We start from the raw sequence: 21,462 nt of genomic DNA, 5'->3' as shown, positions 1-21,462 counted from the left end.
TTGAAATTTAAGAGTAACCGCACTTCTGAACAATATGCAATTACTTTAACCAGGAACTATGGTTCGTCCGTCCTTCCCTGGAGCACCTGAACGCAGCACCTGTTTTGCACTAATCCTCTCCGTTAATCGCTTCTCGCCGGCTGGTGGGGATTCAGACATCATGCCGTCATTGGTGGGTGGTGACAGCCATAGCGTGTATACACTTTTTGACTGGCAAACAAATAGAAAGCTGCTCTGACGGTGAATTCAGGAGGAAGTTGCAGCTAGCTCAATGATGATGAAAATGGATGTAAATGCAATCATAGAGAAAATGGAGACGGGAGAGCAAGACACTATTCTGACGGCTCTTCAGAGCTTCAACAAGGAGGTAAACATTAGCTCAGCAGCATGTAAAGAAATATGAAGGTTGTTATACACATTTATGTTCTGGTAATATGGCCTGTTTTGCTGGTGTAAAATAGCTTCTGTCCCAGTTTTAGGTCAGTTGCAGACACCTTTTCAGGATGATGATGATGATGATGATGACGACGCTTGTATTGTCCTTTTTAAGGGGAAGCCATCGCACAATGTCGTCATTGCATTACCCTGCAGTGTTTGGCATAACAGTTAGCAAATACTGTGACAGTCATATTGGACACAGCGTGCCCATAGGTTTTCCCTGGATTATTTGTACAGTATTGAGGATTTTAAACTGCATTTTTTTGGCCACTTGGCGGCAGCAGAACATAGATGCTCAATATGCTCTAAATACAACGTTGGCATATTATCACCTTATATTGTTAAAACGGCACAACATTTTAGCAAACAGTTGTACACCACAGATGTATGCTAAGAACTAAAAAAGTGACCTCAAAAACGATGCCTATTCAGTCTAATGAGAATTTCTCGCCTGACACATACACCAAAAAATAAAATGAAAAACAGAGAGTCATAATTGACCTCTCTATTTTAATAGTTCTGTATGAGGGAAAAAGCAGAGGATTTTTATGCTGCAATACTGCAAGTGGTCACTGGGTAAAGTTGAACACAAGGTTGAGCGACACCACGTTATTTGGGTCTATAATACAGTCATGATTAACAATGGTGGCTGGTCAATAGCAGGTGCTGGGCGCCACCCTACTACTCCCCATATGAAGAAGAATCACATACACATTCCTTGAACAAGGAAAATGTGTATGTGCAACAATTTAGATGTGGTCAGTTTACTCCAGTGATGTTGAAACCCCCACTGCAGCTAGTCGTTCAAGTTTACAGGGACCTTTGCTTTGAGTGTGTGTGCTACATTTAAATTTTGGGGTATTCAGCAGTAGGAATATAAGACTTTTTGAATAAGTGCAAAAAAATAAATCACAGGGTAGGTGCAAGATTTAAATGATAAGGTCACCCAAAAAGGAAAATTGAGTCATTATTTATTCACCTACATGCAGAAGGAAAGATGAGTGAAGTTTTGTAGTCCACAAAACATTTCCAGAGCTTCTTCTCAAAGGGCTCATTTGATTCAACCATTAGACTCAGTAGACTACAATGGGAAAATGTAAGGAGCTCAACATTGATCTGAAAGAGCTCATTATTGATTTGAACAAATAAAGTCACTTGGAGCCATTTCAAAGCAGTTAGAGGTCTGGAAGAAAACTCTGTGGTTAGATGAAACAAAAACTGAGTTGTTTGGCCACAATGAGCAGCAATATATTTAGAGGAGAGACGGTGAGGCCTTTAACCCCAAGAACACCAACATACCTACGGTCCAGCATGGTGCTGGTGGTATTTTGCTGTGGGCCTGTTTTGCTGTCAGTGGATCTGCTGCTCTACAGAGAGTAAATGGAATAACTTGCCGCCCGTGAGACTTTCACATAGAGAAGGATGCAGAGAATTGGCACATTATCCCCCCACTCAAAGGGCAGTGTGAATGGGGCTACTGTCACATTAGAATGATTTTGTAGCTTTTATTTCAAGGTAAAATAGTTACATAATTTTGCTTTAATGTAAAAACATGGAGAGAAGGGAATGACACTTTTTCATTTCTGAGGCATGGCTGCAGGTCAAACACCTCTGTAAACAAGGTAGGTTAAACCTGGGAGGCAACATGTAGGCACTTAGAAGCGGTTTGTGGAGCATGCTGCACCGCTTGCTGCTGCTCGTTAGCTTATGCTTGACAGCAAGCAAGCAACTGAAAACTGTATAGATGGGCATGTCAACCCTTTCATTCACACCTCTCTTCTTGACCTGGAGACATTATAGTAAGATAATCATCCTGACACAATTTAAGGAAAGGAGACAAATACGTATGGCTCTCTGTTAGTATGTAAGTGCTGATAGTTATTGTATGGATCTATCTGAAGACAAATAAACTTGGCACAGGAAACATGATGACCAGTGGATCTTAATGCCCTGAATTAAATCTAAAGTGAGTCATTACGTATCATGGCAGTGTGTCCAAACTGCTGTACTAATATGTGAAATTCTGCACTTTTTAGACAACAATAAGTTTCCTCTGAGGAAGAGACTCAACTGTCATGGTGTCATGACAGGGAAGTTTCTAAGTTTAAAAGGGGATGATAGTAGTTAATGTGACTGGCCAAGTTTGTTTCAATCTGTAATGATAATAATGTATTCAATTAGGCCCACCTTCTCGACAAACCTGTCCATAACAAGCGCTTTTACCATGCCAGGATTCAGTAGACAGGGCCCTTTACGGCTATCTATGCCATGCTGAGCCACCACAATAGAATCCTCAATCTCAAAGTGGGTGTGCTTCCTATGTTTAATCTGCCGTTTGACCTTAACCTGCTATATGCGAGCTAAGTGAGTGCTGCTGCATGGTTCTTTCAGCCACAGAGACTTGTGCTGTGTGGGAGCTGATCTTGCGGGCAATAGGATTAGATTATCTGATACACAAATAGAGTCTCCTACAGCCCAGTCAAATCCTGCTGTATTACAGAGCTCTCAGAAATGAGGATCTTAGTATTACAGGAGGCTAAGGTCTATAATCTCCATGGTCTCTATTATATACCTTTCTCGGTATGCAGTTTTTCTCAGTCGATTCAGCATTTACATTTTTTTTACAAGAATGTAACAACATAAATATCTCAAAAATCATTAAACCTTATTAAATTTCATTAATCAAGGCACACATAATTTGCACAGTGAGTGAATTCAATTTTTTATATAGAATTCTGGGTTCTGGCTGGTGTGGATTATTCTTTGGTAACTGGAAAGTAACTGGACACTTGTGACAAACGCGTTTGTTTGTAGGTCTAACAGCGATATTAAACTGTAGATAAAGAAAGCAACAGTGAGGCTTTGCTAAAGAGCTTGGTGCTCAGGTAATTGGTATTTGTGACTGTCAACAGCAACATAACACAAAACTTCCTCCTCTCATTGTTTTTTTCCTCATCCCTGGCCCTAACACTCCGCCATATTTATCTGCCCAGAGAAATCATCAGTGCTTTTATTGTGGCTGTGTACATTATCCCAAATGCAAGCTCAAAAAATGCACTGCAGGAATTGTATGATGTCATCAGCAGCAACATGACTAAACAATCAGATGGAATTTTCATAGTAGATGGTGAAAACATTACCAAAATTACCTAAATTCCACCAGCATGTCCAGATCCCCACCAGAGAATGAAATATTCTGGACCATCTGACAGCTAGAAATCCATTCTACATCTTGGTTATTTGTTTGGTTATAATAGATTCAGATCATAGCAGTTTTGCTTGATTTTTAGGATGATATTTGTTGGGATGCAAAGAATCAAATAGAGGAAACTGTGAATCGAATTAAAAATTCAAATCCATGTTGACGGTCTGAGCATAGAAATCACACATCTCTCTGTAATAGTATCAACATGGGGCGAGATTACAGGGTCTGGTCACAAATTAAACATCTTTGATAATCCTACATCTCACATACCCAACCAGTCCAGATGAAATCCGTTGGCAAATTGTCAGGTCTTTAGCTCTGTCTGTGATACATGATGGACATAGTTTAAAGAAAAGCTATGTTGACTGCTGAGTAGAAAATGGGATGTGGATGTCTTCAGTGTCAAAATCAGCCACCGAGTACGACCAGCCCCTCACTCTGACAGCCTCTTATATGATGAGTCCTCCTTTTTTGTTGTCACGCCTTTAAGATTTACAGATGTTTCTCTTTTTTCCTACCTTTCCCCCTCTTCCACTTCCTTTTTTCCGTTATCCTGTAATGCACTTCTTCACTCACACCTTTCTTTGTGCGGTCCGTTTTTCCTTCCTTCAGATGAACCAGTGCTTCACATTCAGCAAGGAAGAAGAGCAAGACAGAGAGGTATTCCCAACATATTTCAAATATCTCTTTAGTTATTTCCTGGGGTATTTTACTTTCTTGGCAAGGACTTTGGTTGCCACAGAAAAAAAGACTTGGACTACCCTGTAAATGAAACTGGTGAGGGTCCAGGCTGGCTGGCATATTGTCTTTAGTGTTTAATGTGTTTAGTACACAGCCAGGGGAGTTATCCAGTACAGCAGCTTTTACTCATGCTAACCTCACATATGATTAGGGTAATCCTGCCATTGTAGCGTGTGATGCATCCATTCTGGATGGTAGCAGTGTTTTTAATAGTATTATTTCAATCCAGACTGTCAACAAGTTGAACTCTTAGGGGTAGAGAAACAACTTAAAAGATGAGGACTATGTGACAGATGCCTGCTAGAATACATTTCCCAGCTGTGCACAGCTGCTTTCCTAGCTTTTAGGAGGCATTTCATCCAGTGCACTGGAGATACCAGCAAAGCAACTATCTATACAAATTAACCTGGTTTCTAGGTCATGAGGCAAGAGAGAAAGATAAGTAAGTTCAGGGTTAAGATGTGACATACTGAGCATACATCTACAGACAGACTAAAGGAAGGTCTTATGCAACACTGCTTAGCTGACGAATTTCAGTGCCACATTTAGTTGTCTGCATTGGGGCACTACATCTGCTAGAGACATAAGTGATTTTAAAAAAGTGTTTAGTTGTCCTTTGACTGGCAGGGTTAGACAAGGGAACGCTCATTGTAAACCTCGCCATTTCCTCTTCTTCTTTTGTGTTGCAATGAACTGTATCACTCTGAGCACACTGCAGTCAACATAGAATAATATCTGTTGTAATTTATAACTGAATTACATCACTTTCTCTTCCAGATAGTAATAAAATACTCTCAGTTTACTGGTACTCATTTTCTCACAGCAAAGTTGCAATATTGTGTCAGTTTACCATTGAAAGAAGCCTTTAAAATCTGTAGAGCTATTAATATGTAAGTGAATATGGACAGATTTATAGAGCACTGCATTTAAAGCACTGAAATTTCAATAGTGAATTTCAGTGTGGGAATTTTACGAAGTTCCCAGTATATGTATTTCTAGGGTTTGCAAATTCAGAATAAACAAGCACCCAATTTTCCAAACCTGTTTTCAAATTGCATAAAAATGCTCAGTTTAAATTAAAAAAAAAATGTAAATGTAAGCATTATGTTATCAATTGTTACATTTCCAATTCATTTCATATCGCTTATAAGATTAGAATATTTATGACATTTCCAACCTGTCACATTTGCAGCACCTGGGGGAGTTGGTGCTCAGGTTCCTGAACAGAGACTTGCAACCTTCCTGTCAACTGGCCTGTCTAGAAACAATTCGAATTCTTTCCAGAGACAAAGATTGCCTGCATCCCTTCATCAACCACTCTGCCATGTCCACTCTCAGCCGCTACGCTGGCATCGCCCTGGCTGATACTGCTACAACTGCTGACAGCCAGCCAGGTGAGAGCCAAGGTAATTCCTATCAACAGTTTTCTCCAAGGTTCTACCACAATCTAAGGTTTCTATCCTGGTGCTCCCGTTGCTCCATGTAACTCCCCTAAATCTATTGAATTTAAATTATAGCATTTCACACACACATTTGTAAGATATGGCCAGATTTTTTTATTTTTTATTTTTTATTTACTAACAGTATGATCAGAGTGGGAAGAAACAACAGTTAGCATGCTAACCAGCTAGCCCCAGCTAGTATTAGCTCCTATTTCCTTACACCACTTTGTACCTCAAGAAATAATAGTCTGATAGCCCCATAGTTTCAGCTTGAAGATATAAAAGCAGTTAGTTCAGTAGTCTAATAAGTAAACAACACAAACTCTTACATCACCTTTCCCTACAAAACAGAAACCTACACTTTCTGAATTCAAGTTTCTCTCTTTAACAGAACAAAGATGAGTTTTATTTCTTTATTTAACTCATTATATAACACACTTAAAGGTCCCATATTGTGAAAAATAAGTTTTCTCTGGTCTCTCCATATATAAACTGGTCCCCCCTGAGCCTACCAACTCAGAGAACAAGGAAAACACACAAGTCCTGCATGGTCTCTGCAGCCCACCCACTGATAAAACGGCGCTCCTACAGGCTGTTCAGATTCAGCTCCTGTCGTTACGTAACGAAGGGAGTCATTATCAGAGGCCGGCCTCCTCTGCGCGATGATAGGAGATATCTGAGAGGGTGGCGTCCATCCCCGAGGTGAAGTTCGGTGTGTCTGAAGCAGCAGTAAATTAGCAGTGTTTCGCAATGTCGTCACTCAGAGCTAGACACGCGAATTGCTCCGTTATTGGTTGTATAAATCAACAGAAGTGCATATATTCTGTCCCAGCTACAGAAGAACAGAAGAGACCGTGGTTGGGTTTCATTTTTAACGACAACGTGCCGGCTTCCTGTTAGTTTGTATGTGTGTGCTAACCACTTCACATCAGATTGCTTCAGTAACGAGGGTCAGTACAAAGCTGGCTTTGCCTCGACACTCACCCTCGCAAAAGGATCAGTCCCACCCAAACGGGACCTAGCAACAGCACCCCGAGCCACAGGTAAGTGTCGCCACATTTTGATAGTATTTAATGTTGCCTACGAGTATGGTGAAGTCAGCTTGAAATTGGCTAACTAGTTAGCGCCGCTTCAGTAAGCTATGCAATGGTGTTTGAAGCGGGTTTAACGTTAATAATATTACGAGGGACCTTGGTCTGGAAACGTTCAGACTGGAGACAGAGACGATGTGAACAGTGTCCAAGAGTTTGGAGACTGTGTTGGAGACAAACACAGCTTTCGCTAGCTGTTAGCCATTAGCTACATGGTAGTAACTGTAACAACACATATGAACAAACTAAGTAACATATTCAGACACACTAACCATTCTGAAACGTCCTGCTGCAGCCTTAGAGTCTGTATTTCTTCAGGAGCCTCTCCTTCTGGGTCCGATTCTGGGTCAAACTGGTATGGTTGAATGACAGAGCCATTGCGATACATCCACCATAAACATTAGTGCATGCTACCGCTAGCGTAAGCGGCATCCTCTCCCTGAGAGGGGCGTGTAGTAGGCAAGGCATGTGTTGACAGACAGAGCTCATTAACATTTAAAGGTACAGGCACAGAAACAGCCTGCTCTCAGTAGAGCTCACTTGAGCGACTTTTAGACAGCTGAAATTCAGGACCACGGATGGGTTTGGGGCAATGCATTTCAAATACAGTCTTGTTGGACCTCTGACAGCTGTGTGAAATTGATCAAAAGCAGCATAAGATGGGACCTTTAAGTCAAAATCGACATAAACCAAATCAAAGGCACAAGCACAGTGTTTGATTTGTCTTTCCACAATCACCTCTGGGGTTGTAGACAATTTTGATGTGTGACTATGTTATGTCATGTATGTGTTTGGTGAGTCACGTAAATAGATGTGTTGCTCATCCACCTGCGCACCAGGGGGCATAGACAGGGAATCAGGGTGATGACGTAGTCTATATATGGGAGTCACCGGTGAACAGGTAGAGGGGAATTGGGATCAGGGAGGCCACACAGTTTTTCAACCATTCGTTTGTGTGTGTGTTCATCCGAGATGTTTTCTGTTATATCATAACATTAGTATTTTAGGTTTTCATTCATATTAAACGCTGGTTTCAGTTTAGTCATTCAGCACAGCCATTTTTCTGTTAATATTTTTTCTCCGCATAAAATAAAAAACGCATACGTCATGGCAGACCTCATCTTTTGCACAACGACGCGTTAGAAAGAATCCAAATTCCCTCAAGTGGCAGTTTTGTGGTTAGATTGTCACTACATCTGGTTTGGTTGAAATAAAACCTCAGTTCGCAGAGTAAGATGTGAAAATATTCTTGCTCTGTATGCTGATTTCACCCACTGCTGATGTCCAACTCTTTCTCTTCTCTGTTGCTTAATGCCTCTTCTGTCCCAGCCTGCCGTGTCTTCTTGTCAGAGCCACTGTCAATCCCCTACGTACTGTATCCCCTGTCTTCTAACTGGCATCTGTTGGTCCCAGAAACTGTGTTCAGTCCTAGTCTTGTTTACAGTTGTGTTTACTTGGAGGCCAATTCACTGAGTCTGGTTGCCTGCAGTGACTTCCCCCCGTGATTTGAAGTAGTATTGCGGGCTAATGTGGCCGCTTTGCTGCACAACTAACTGAGCTCCTTGCTAATGCCAGCTAATCAAACTAAGTCCTCCAAGCTGGACAAATTATATTGGTCTTTATGTTCAGCCGGCTGTCAGGCGAGTGTGGCGGGACTTTCTACAAAGTGAAATAACTCAAAACAAAAATGTTCATTCTTACTTCATTTTTATGCACTCTACTGTCACCAAATTCACTTCATACAACTGAAGTCTACCAGTTTCCACTTTGTACACGGTTCCTGCACTCTCACCTGGCAGCTGGCTCCTCATAAAGACCAATTTAATTTGTCCAGCTCAGAGGACAGCTCGATCTGATCAGAATTGGGTTGTAGTTCATTTTCTGTCTTACTCAGGTTGGAAAGAGGCTGCAGCAGCATGAACACTAGGAACCTGGATCCAGCTCAAATGGAATGCAGTTAATTATTACACTTGTGCTTTTCCTAATACTAGAAGAAGGTCTGTACAAGCACTAAGAGGCAAACAGAACACAAGAAGAGGTCACAGTGGTATAAAGAATCATTTAAGTTTAATACAACATCAGTCTTATTTTGTAATTTTGGTCATAGATTAAATTGGTAATAGGAGCACCATAGTGATTGCTGAGGTCTGGGAACAAGATGATATCACTTAGAAAGAAATCTGTGACGGCAACAAGCAAAAGCATTCAAATGATCTGACAGGTTGGAAACAAACCTTCAGGTTAGACAAATATAGGTGAAGAGGACAATTATTCAAGAATCAAGATTATTTTAATTGCCATTATGCATCACAAGACTGTAATTTAAACTTGAGACTAATTAATGATATTTAATAAAGTCAGAAATCAACTATTCATGGTGATATATATCACTTCATATATCAAGTGGTTGGTGGTGCAGCGAAACACCGCAGGTTGCTGCAGCATGGTGGAAGTGTCACTCTATGGTCTGTGTGTGTGTTACGTGCTGGGAACCCACGCTGATCAGTGTGCCAACAGACAAAGCTGCTAAGTTGTTCTGCTAGTAGCATGATTGACCTTCTAGTGATTGTTAAAATGTTATTTTCAAAAAACTGTGTGTGTCCAGCACACACCAAATTATAAACTAACTCGTCCCACAGTAAAGTCATTACTGTCATTACTGTCATTACTGTGTGTTTGAAACTGTGGCACAAGACTGAACTGAAGTCAAAGTGAAACTAAATGCTACACTGAAAAAAATCTGTTGTTTTCCCTCTGTAGTATTTATCATTGCTAAATCACACGTCCTGCTACTGACTCATTCTACTCTTATGAACTTACTCTTACTTTGCTTATGAACCCCGGTCATATCTCTGCCACAGTAGGTGGCCGGTCCTACAGTGATCATTGGCATCCGCAGATGTAGTTTTTAGAGTGGTGCACAAAGCCAAACTGAGTGAATACACACAACACATTACTTTACACTCTTCAGTCATAGTCGGACCGCCAGCTTATGTCATTGGCCCCTGCAATGTGATGTCGGGCTGCGTTTCTCCAAATTTACTCTGTCTCAACATTTTCGGCACATACCACCGCAGATATTAACCACCCTCATTAAAATGAATGGGAAAACCTGCGCTTTCACTTCAATGCCAGATCCAATGTAAATTCACTCACCCCGGCAGGGCTTGCTTGCACTCTTGGCTGACAGTTTTCTCGTCAGTATGGGAGTATTAGCAACAGTTCATGCACAGCTGATTATAAGAAATCTCATGATGTTGTGCATCCATATTTGCTGTGTGGTTTTGTCAAAAGTGTTACACAGGACAAGAGTCAAGGTGTGATTCAAATGCATGACAACACAGAACAAACCTGTTATTGTTAATATGAATTATTTAACAAATAAAACCTCTCAAGATTAAATGGATATACAAGAAGTAGTGCATTAACAGCTCAGTTTGTCTTTTGTCCTCTATTCTCCACATGCACCTTTCATACTAAATATAGGCTGACTTTGCCCTTTTTCTCTTTTTAGTGGAAGGTGAGGGGGAAGAGGAAGCAGACGTATATGGTGAGTTGGTGAAGGAAGCTTCCACTCCTTCAGAAAACCAAGACCAGGAAGTAATTGTTGAGGGTCTGAAGTCCATCTGTAACATCCTGCTACACAACGAGACAGGACAGGTTAGTGTGATGTGCGTCTTTTAAACCTGACATATGTATTCCTCTAGTTATAGAATTTAATTGTGTTGGTGCTTTATAAAATCTTTCTCTGGATGGATGAATGACAGGTGGTTGCAGCAGACCTGCAGTTGATAAAGGGTGTGGCAGAGAGGCTGAAGCAGTGTCATGATGCCACCTGGAACCATGAGGTATGGACGACAGTCGGGTAGATGTTTTATTGTTCAATAAATGGCGTGAGACTTAACCTGAGAAGAATTTGGATTTGCAGTATCTGTTGAAGTGTAAGATGGCACTGTAGCACTGTTCTTTCATTGTAATGACAACAGCCTTATTAAATGTTTTTTTTTTGGATCATAATCATGTTGAACACAATATAATAGGCAGCGTTTCGATATATTTCTGAATCATATTTAGGACCATGCATACTGTCCTAAATACTTGTATTTGTGTATAGCAAGAGTCTATAGATCTCAACTTTTCTGACAATATGTTCTGTAGTCTATGTAGCATGAAGGAGTTTACAAGCATTCATTTCATTATGAAACCCTGTGTTGTACAATGACAAATACATTTGTGAGTGTACCTTCTTGTCAGAAGCAAACATTGAGAACAATGTAGAGGACATTCTTCAGGTTTAATTGCTGGGTTGACTTTGTGGTGGTATTGAGCATTTCATAGAACTTCTTCATTTAATATAAATGTGTCCTCAATCTGTTAAAAAAGCCTAACACAAGCGGCATATGTATCTTTCAAAGTATCTATGATATTTCAAATTAGTTACATATAAACTTAATGTTTGTACTTGACTGGACATCATCCTATTTTCTTCAATAAAGATATAAATTGGATAATCAAGTTCTGATACAAATACAGAAAATAATAATTTTTTGATACTTTACTGTGAAGGGGAGGGTGTTTTTTGTTTTTACGAACTCAAATACATTCATGTATCTTTAATGCTGCCTAAAATCAAAGCAGCTGAACATGACTTTGCCTCAAAAAATATAGACAGCATATTTATTTACACTTTGTGTAAGATAGGAAAGGCATTTTATGCCCGCTTTACAGTTTTTGATTGTCTGTGTAACAGATATGTTTCAGTTCATATCAGTTCCAGCTCATGGTTCAATAACAAGCCCTACTCTGACAAGGAAAAAATGAATAAGTCTCCATGTGTTGCTTTTCTGTCCAGGTGCGTTTTTTTGACTTGCGTCTTACCTTCCTGCTGACTGCCCTGCGAGTGGACATCAGGGCACAGCTGTCTCAGGAGCTTCATGGCATCAGTCTGCTAGGTAACCTATTTTCTATGTAACACATGTAACGACTGACATGGGAAACCAATGTCTGCTGTGAAGGTTACTAGTCACTAAGGTAACCATTGCTAGGAAGCAATCCTGGGTTGTAACACCCAGGATGTTCTGAAGTCTAACAACCCATGAAACATCCATTAGCAAATGTTTATAAGAAACAATAGATTTATCAAATAGGCAGTACAAATGATAAGCTAACTCCCTCACTTGTACATTTTCTAGGCAAACAGTTGGATGCCACACTGGGTCTCTGTTGGCTAGATACATTGGAGACGGCCAGGGCTGGATTAGAGGGCATCCCACATGAAGACCTGCCACCACTGAGCCGCCAGCAAACAGAATTAGCCATGGAAATACTGAAAATACTCTTCAATGTCACATTTGACACAACCAGGCGCAAGGTCGATGAGGTACTAAAGACAGTTACACATGTTTTGGGGAGATTTTTAGATTAGTTTAGCCATGGTGATATCAATATTATACTAATATTAATGAATTTCTTGATAAAGTCTTAAAAGTCATTGTGTATATACTGTAACAGTTCATCCAAACTCCACTTCAGTCTAAGTTAAAGCAGAACCACTTATTTCAGAAACACTGAGATTCTTTAAGGAAATGATGAAACAGACACAAATCTTTCAAATTTGGTCTCATGTACAGTATGTAGAATCATTGGCAAATGTGAACTTAGAGGAAAGAATAATTTCCATTTACCTACATTTATAATGATGCTTCTCTGCTGAGTAGATGACAAATATAATGTAACATCTGTCTGTGAAGGAAGAGGCAGCAGAGTACAGACATTTGGGAGCCATACTAAGACACTGTCTAATGAGCCATGCAGACGGAGAGGAGCGGACTGAGGAGTTCCACAGGTAGGGAACATACACTTAACTTGTATGTCTACTTTCCTGTTCACTTATTACTTGGTTCATACTGAGGACCCCCCTGCTCCCCCTTCTTTTTTCTTAGCCATACTGTTCACTTGCTTAGTAACCTCCCTCTGCCCTGCTTGGATGTACTGTTGATGCCCAAAGTGCAACAAGGCTCAATTGAGTACATGGGGGTCAACATGGATGCTGTCAACATGCTGCTTGATTTCATGGAGAAAAAGCTTGACCAGGTAAGGCAAGACTATATTTATGTGGGTTTATTTCCTGCAGTCCAACAAGAATAAGTGAAAAGACATGAGTCATAAGCTCAATTTCACAAATTTCTTTTTTTTTTTGAATGTGCTAGAAAAATATTGATATGGTACATGTTTTTTGGGAGGTAAAAGGAAACAAATTCTTTGACACAGCCAGGGAGACTACTGTGTTTTCTGTGCTGAGCATATTCTTTCTCACTAGGTGGAGGTGTATGTTAACTGTTAATAACGTTGTCCATGTGTTTGCGGTTCAGTAGCAAATAGAATGACCTGTGGTTGCTACAAGTCGTTGCTTGAAACTTAAATTTCTACATGTTGACAGTTTTTATGAGTAAACCCTTTTTTTAAATGCAGCTGTTTTAATGAAGTTCATAAACTCATAAGCAGTGCACAATCAGAAAGACGAGATGGACCATGTTCCTGACAAAAAGTCGTAGAAAATAAGACTAAAGATTCAGATTTAGATGATTAATTTCTAATTATGCAATAAAAGATTGTAATATTAAATTTCTGTAACCCCCAAAAGAAATGAAATCATCAAGCTTGCATTTTAGATGTTTAGATATACACATCGATGGTTTGGTCACTACCCAGAATTTATTGTAAACAAATATTGTGATCTGTTCTATAAATGCATAAAATCAACAAAGGCAGCTCCTGCTTTTTAATCTAATTCAGTAGCCATGTGAACGGCCAAATTGAGGTAAAAAAAAACAAAAACAAAAACATTAATCATCTTGTTGGAGTCAAAACTCCTGCTGGAAAACTTGGGTTCTGGTATTCACCTGGATGAGGTTTCGCAAAAGATCATTATAATGAAATGATCAGTGTTCACTGTCCACTTCATTTGTTAGTCCTTTTAATGCTGTGACTGATTGGTGTACATTATCTCCAAATAAATAAATCATTTGTTAATTACATTACTCAATGTTTTTACGTAGGCGTTTTTAATGAAACCCTTGCCCTTACCCAGCTTATAGGTTGTATTAGCCTCCTGACTACCAGGAAAAAAAATATTGTCCAATCACAATTTTTTTTTAAATTCCCCAATCTTTGTAAGGTAATTAGAATACTGAAAACATTTTCTTTGAAAAAAAAAAGCTTTTATTTTTGCGATATCATATGTCCATGTTACGACCCTCTAGTAACAATCCACAATAGTGGACATCAGAATGCCATACATGTGAAACTGAACCTTGATGGCAACCAAGGTGCCTCTGAGAATGACTCCCTTTCTTTTCATTTGAAAAAACAGAACAAAATGGAGGAAATAACTACAAATGTCCACTACAGAGGACATTTTTAAACACTTAAATACTATGCTAAAATACAGTTAAAAAATTCAGACAATGTTTTAATGTGTTGTTGAGAGACTTGTATAAAATATGCCAACAACATTTCAAGCCAAAATTTGCTCAATAAAAAGTATTATGCGCTTACCCGATTTTCCTCTTCCCATAAAATGTGCTTGCCATTTTCGTAAATGAGGAAGAGAAAGGTACCAAAGCCCCACCCCTTCACATTTGGTATCATTGAAAAGCCCTAAATGTCCTCTGTAGATAGCAAAAGGCGTTAATTTAGTAGTATGCGGTGGGTGGGAGATATTCAGGTTTAGAAATGTCCTCCGCAGAGAACAAATTTGAACTACTGGTAGTCAGGAGGTAAGGTATGAACTAACAGTTTGCTGTCCATCTCCCAGGGACATAAGCTGAAAGAGACCCTTCTCCCATCACTAAATTTGCTGACTGAGAGTGCCCGCATCCATCGAGAGACCAGGAAGTTCCTCAGGTCAAAGGTCAGTACTATACTGAGGCAAAGAGAAGTCATGGTGAAGGGATGAATTCTGAGTATGCTGGTGTTTTTATGGCTCAGCTCTCCAACATAAGTGTGTGTGTGTGTGTGTGTGTGTGTGTGTGTGTGTGTGTGTGTGTGTGTGTGTGTGTGTGTGTAGGTGCTACCCCCACTGCGTGATGTGAAGAACAGGCCGGAGGTGGGCAGTGCTTTGAGGAACAAACTAGTCCGTCTTATGACACACATTGACACTGACGTCAAGAACTGTGTTGCTGAATTCCTCTTTGTTCTCTGCAAAGAAAGTGGTGAGGGAAACATCTGTTTGTTGATTTGACCAATTATGTCCATGTAATTTCAGAATGATCTGTCATGTATGCTATGTAATGAGATTTAACTTAAAATAGTGCTAAAATTCCCAGAGAGAAACAAATCCAGTCCGAATGGGACTCCAGTGAGCCCAAAGAGGTCTGAACCTAAGTGGTTGTACATAACAACCAGTAGGATTAGATTTTGGTATGGACAGTGTTATTCTGAAGATTCTCATAGTTGATAACATCTATTAATAAATAAATAAATCTTCATGATATCATATTTCATGGCTGATGTAAATATTGAGCGAATTGAGCTTGAATTATTTTTGTGGGTATTGGATTGAAACACTGCCATATTAACAGTAATATCTTTTCTGTCCAGTTTCAAGGTTCATTAAATACACCGGATATGGTAATGCTGCAGGTCTTCTGGCTGCCAGAGGACTGCTTAGGGGGGGCAGAGACTCTGGGATCTACTCTGAGGATGAAGATACTGACACAGAGGAGTACAAAGAGGCCAAGGCCCAGTCAGTACCACCACAACACTGTCCCCTTAACTCAGTGCCTGGAGTAGTGCTCAGTTACAACCTATGTTGAAAATGATATTGTGTAGCTGGACTGGGGAACTTAACAGATACATTAGGGTAGTTCATGTTCCCTGAGCTTTAACCACCGATCCATCAATTTTCTGCTGCTCACTGGGATGTGTTTCAGAGTTGCAGCAGGCCAAATAAGGTAGCTCAGATGTCTTCCAAGGTATTGCCAAAACAGATGGGATATACAGTATAATCCCAGCTGTATTTTCTGGTCTGCTTCACGGTCTCCCCCTAGTTGAATGTGCCCACAGGCCCATAGGTTTAGTACCTCTACAGGAAGGTCTACAGGAGGCATGCTGATTAGATCATGAACTACCTTAACTGGCTCCTTTCAACAAGGAGTGGCAGGTCTAATCTGACTTCCTTACCTTATCTCTAAGGGTGAACCCAGCTGCATTTAAACTCATGTTGGTCGTTTGTATTCTTTAATCTTAAAAAATCCTTAAATCTTCTTTTCGTCACTAACTCTGGTTAATTCATACTAATCAAAGATAATCCGGAGCTTTTCCTTCAGGCCCCACTCCTTCTGCACCATGATTTTGTACTGAGAATTTCACTGTTTATTCTTCTGAAGTACACCCTATATTAAACCTGGAGGCATGTTACCCTTTTCCAAATCTACAGACGTCCATGACCACTCCAGTATCCTTGCAAAAAAAGACTACTGTTGTAACATTCCATAAGCCGGAAAAATAGCATTGCAAATATAAGAAAAACATAGTTACAAACTACACCTTTAAGGAGATCCTTTTGTTTCGACAGTGTGTATGAAGCCAGGGAATCGCTCACATTGTTCAAAAAACAGGAGTCAGGTCCCTGGTTTGGTTCTGGAGTCTGTGCTACCAGACTGTATCTTGTACTGCATGCGTTTGGTCTTAAATGCTCTACACAAGAGATGGTCAACCTGGCCACCCTGTTGACAGACCTCTGTGCCAAGCATGGCAGACTAAATTACTGAAAGCTGGTGATCACGGTGCTGACACAGCTGGGTAGATAGCACGGATAACACATGACATCTCTAAGAGAGCGAGTTCAGACATGGTATTTCCATCCGTCTTGAGTGATCAGATCACAGATGGACAGCTCGAAGTCTGTCAGTTCACACTTGGTATTAACATGCGAATGTGTGACCACTTTTGACAAATCTCACTCCTTACTCTATATGCAAGTAAACACGGACATCACTTTACAGATAGAAAGAAATGTCTTCATGTACAATGTTTGCATAATCTCAAAGATGGGCTAGATAATTAAGAATTTATCAGAGACAGCTTTTCACAAAGTTTGTAGTTTATCCTAACTCAACTACTTACAGAATTAAGCAATTTTAAGGAAGTGTAATAACTTTTGCCACGGCCGACAACAAAGTAGTCTATGTTGGTTAGTGTTCAGTGTATTTGTAAAATGTGACATGTTCAGCATCAATAAAATGTTGTCCTTTTCATCAGGCACTTTAGACACAGAAGCAGACATGCTGGTACAGACACTTTTTACAAGGAAATAAACAACTTCATGTTCTGATTTAATTCTGTATTTTCGGTAATGTTGTGGTCACTGGTTCAATGATTGGATCAGTTGAAAGAGACGGTGTTTTCACAGCTGCTGCTATCAATGGCAGCTTAATATAGCCCAAACATTTACATGACAGTGATGTGTGTACACACTGCTAAAAAGGGTGCACCTCTACCTCTAAAGGTCAGCTATTAAATTGACTATGAGGAGAATTTACTTTGATCTATTCAGCTGATCAATGTTAATAAGAATTAAAAGTATGCATTACTTTGCACAGTAGTTGCATCATTTACACTTTTTTAGATGTTTTCTGTCCTTTTGATTTCGTTTTCTGTCTTATCTCTTTTGTCTCCAGAATAAACCCAATAACAGGAGTTGTAGAAGAGGAGCAGCCCAATCCCATGGAGGGAATGACCGAGGAGCAGAAAGAATATGAAGCCATGAAGCTGGTTGACATGTTTGACAAGCTGTCAAGGTCAATAAAAGCAGGATACGCACGCACGCACGCACGCACACACAGACATACTGTTCAGTTTCAAGTGATAGAGAGTCCAGTCTGCTGGCATTTTTAATTCTTTCTGACAGCTACCGTATATTAAAATAAGTAACTGAAGATTTGATTTGCTGCACAAACAAAAAGTTAGTATTTTGTGTATGTGTTAATTCTTTATAACAATAAATATGAGTAAAAGTAATAGAGAAAAAGTATAAGAATAAGTGGACAAGACAGAAAATCAGAGGTATACAATGCCATTTGATGTGGAAATGCAGGACTCAGTTCAGATTGTACTCATGCATGCACACATTATTACATTGTAACCATTTCCCCCTGCAGGACCAGTTTGATCCAGCCCATGCAGCTTGGTATGGATGGGAAGATGAGAGAGATGACTCCAGAGGATCTGCGTAAACTGACCCACAATCCTCTATTTCCACCAGGAGAGCCACCTCATTCAGACAGTGAAGATGAGGCTTAGTAAGCACAGATTAATAAAGACAGATCAGATTCAACTCCTGTGACACCCAGGGAAGAATGGTGTAATTAATTTAGATATTCACATGCCACACAGTCCAACCTGTTTCTTCTTACTTATTCTTATGGGAGGCAGAGTACAGAATGTTGGTAGTACATGGGGAGCCTGTTTAAAGGACCAAATTAATGTACTCGTAAACTACAAGTCACAAGTGTTTTACTGCTGACCATTTTCCAAAGAGTACCATTAGTTTGTTTCCTCCATCACAGACATTTGCATCAGTTCAATTGATTTCACTATGTAAACCAACATGCTCGGGGACACAGTGGAGCACTGTAACTGTAACACCAGAGAGTAAACTTTCACTCTACAATGGTTTTTATATTATTTTGGAAATTTGACATGTTACACTGGTGCTCAGTCAACTCAAACAAGCAACAACCTCCACAAGGGTCTTTCATTTGAGTGACAGCCCATGCTGTCAGCACATATTAAAAGTTGTGGTAGAGGTTCAAAGCTAGCAGTTGGTCCTTGGTTTACATCTTAAATATAAGGCGCTCTGCCTTGTGAATTCTACATTGTAAATTTCTTTGACTGATGATTTCTTTTAACTTCCAAAATATTGCACCTTTTTTCAAATTTAACTTGAAAGATATAGTCCTCGGGATTGGCTTAACAACCACACTTAAAAGATTATCATCATAATTTCTCTCCTGAAAAAGGGTCCAGGTGACCAGGCGACTCTAAAACCTCAAACACTGAGGTTGTCTTTGAGTGCACCAACAGCCAGTTAAATTTCTATGTTAATTGACTTTCACATTATACTGCGATATAATGACTTGAAACTTATAGTCATGAGGAAGGTGGAGATATAGTCTAAAACATTGATGATATTCCTGAACATATTGTCAATATGGTGATGTTATCTATCGATGGAAAAATATGAAAAAACATCAGTATGGTCTTTTAAATCATGCTCCTTTCGAGACAAACAGTCACAATAGAGTATACATACAGATACAATAGAAGTGTTGCTTTTGTTTCGTTAAAACAAGTAATATGTCACTCATCACTTGCTATCCTCACTTTAATGGGATCCGTTATTCGTTACACTTCAGGTTGTATCGGCACTCTGCATTTCAGTGTGCCTGAGCTCTCTGTGTATGTGCAAGCCATTCTGATTGGTCATTGGTATTTCTCAGTCCACTTCACACATATACTATATGCCAAATGAATCAGCACCTGACACAAAACCTGAATCTCACACACATAGCAAAAGTGTTGTGTGTTTTTTAAGTTGATGTATTTCAGTAGGCCTTTATTATCTGGATGTTTAGAAGGACTAACACATGATCGAAAACTCACAGTATGAATCATGAAACAATACCACGCAGTTTGCAAGACACAAAGGAAACGTACAATAACAAGCTGTGGTCACAAACCACAAACGACATATTAGCCCAGATAGTTTCGATTTGATCCCTTGAGATTCACCTTGAAACTTCTGTGTAATCATTCAAGCTTAAAAAAATGACATTTAACTGTTAACACTATCATGTCTTTCCAGAAACAACATCCCAGCTACTTCTACTTGAGATATTCCAGAGGCCTCACTGTCAACAGTTTGCACTGAGACCTGAGAACCATGCTGTGTTCACAGTAAAGACTAGATAAGTTGAAAGGCGTAAGATGAAGAGATGAAGAGGTGTGTCTTCTCCACTTTTCAGGAGAGCAGAAAAAATCTATGAAAGCTAGCCAAACAGCTGTATTTTTGGAAACAAACAAACAAAAAAAACCTAATAATTCTAAATGGCTGTCCTCAGATGTTTTATTTTTAGAAGTGTAACATTAAACTGCAAATGGATAAGTTATAATTTTAGAGTGAAAATTGAATATTCTTATGCAGGGAAAGACTATAACCACACACATTAAATATTAAATGCACGGTATACTCCTTTATATTGTTATTGTATAGCTGCGAACTTAATTGTGCACTGTAAGATACATTAAATGTGTTTACATGAAAAAGTTGTCTCATGTATTATTTTTTCATGCTAATTTGGCAAGTGCTGTGCCATCAGGGCTCAGGATAAAACTGTAATTATGATCCTTTCTGAAATCTATTGTGCTTTACTTGTGCATATTCCCACACAGATTTTCAATGTTATCAGCGTAGGTGATCACTTGACAGTAAGACTGGAGTTATACGGCCCCAGGGCAGTTGAAAAAAGTACAAAAAGTACTGTACAAAGTACAAAAAGACATTGTGACATTTTAGTTGTTGTCAGAATCTCATCAGTAGTGGGGATGAATATGTAGTTTGCATGGAAAAGATAATTGGTCACTAAAGGTCCCATAATATGCAAATGTTTTCAGGTTTGTAATTTTATTTAGACTGTTCACTAGAAATTTTACTGCAGCACCTCTATTCACTCTTTGTTTGAAAGCTGTATTTTACTGCTTTTCTCTTTCAGGCCCCATCCCATAAAGCTCAGTTTGCTCTCCCAGCTCTCACAGACCTATGCAGGCACCACAAACCCTGTTTATATTTCATCAGCTTTCAAGGTGGGGATCATGTGACAATATTCTGGCTCACTATCTATATGAAAGTTAGTGGTGGGAATGGGGGAACAGTTTCATTCCATCACTGATCCACCACTGGAGGGAGTATCAAAGTCCCCGGATTATGTATGTAATTATGTATTTTAGAACAAAACCTTGAACATAACATTTGTCACTTTCCAGGCTGCATGGTGGGTCGGGATCTCATTCCCAACACATTATAACAGCATCCATATGATTATAAACAGTCAACAGCTGCATGTTTAGACTGACAGGAGGACACACAAAAAAACAAAATACAGATGTCAATGTCATGATGTGTACCATCCAACTCTTTTGGTTCCGCACTGGCATCGTGTATGAAATGACACACTGGAGCAGTTTAATGCTGGTGCAGCTTGGTTCAGTGTGAGCAAAAAAAGGCAGGGTTAAGGTGAACCTTCATTGCAGCTATAATGCGGAATCTGTGTCAAAAGTGCTACTGCGGTATTTTAGGTAGGTGAATGTATAGTTGACATCACAGCCTTAGACCACAATGACAGATGAAAGCATATTTAAGTTACAGTTCTACCTTCTTTGTACTCCAAATTTTTGCACTAAGGCTACAATGAATGTAGGAGCAAGAGGGTCAAACTTTAAGACACACTGTCATGATGAAATAGAAGGTCTCAATTGTATGTAT

At 39.5% G+C, this 21,462-nt stretch overlaps 1 protein-coding gene across 3 annotated transcripts; it reads left to right on the top strand.

Annotated features, from left to right (window-relative positions):
• Positions 1-54: 54 nt before the first annotated feature.
• On the top strand, positions 55-20,246 carry ric8a (RIC8 guanine nucleotide exchange factor A). Of its 3 annotated transcripts, XM_030426309.1 has the most exons (15): positions 55-367; positions 4,256-4,303; positions 5,577-5,790; positions 10,432-10,577; positions 10,685-10,765; positions 11,770-11,869; positions 12,110-12,297; positions 12,668-12,762; positions 12,860-13,010; positions 14,734-14,829; positions 14,986-15,130; positions 15,519-15,663; positions 17,600-17,719; positions 18,080-18,220; positions 19,786-20,246. In XM_030426309.1, coding segments are annotated over exons 1-15 (1,767 nt in total). In that variant the 5' UTR covers positions 55-271; the 3' UTR covers positions 19,787-20,246. The 3 variants fall into 3 exon arrangements, with proteins under 3 accessions (XP_030282169.1, XP_030282170.1, XP_030282167.1); XM_030426310.1 differs by having other exon boundaries at positions 57-367; positions 5,577-5,778; positions 18,080-20,246; XM_030426307.1 differs by having other exon boundaries at positions 57-367; positions 18,080-20,246.
• The last annotated feature ends 1,216 nt before the right edge of the window (positions 20,247-21,462 follow it).

This window comes from Sparus aurata, chromosome 8 (assembly GCF_900880675.1).
Source record: "Sparus aurata chromosome 8, fSpaAur1.1, whole genome shotgun sequence".
Taxonomy (NCBI): domain Eukaryota; kingdom Metazoa; phylum Chordata; class Actinopteri; order Spariformes; family Sparidae; genus Sparus; species Sparus aurata.
Note: the sequence above shows the minus strand (reverse complement) of the source record. Positions and strands in the feature narration are given on the sequence as shown.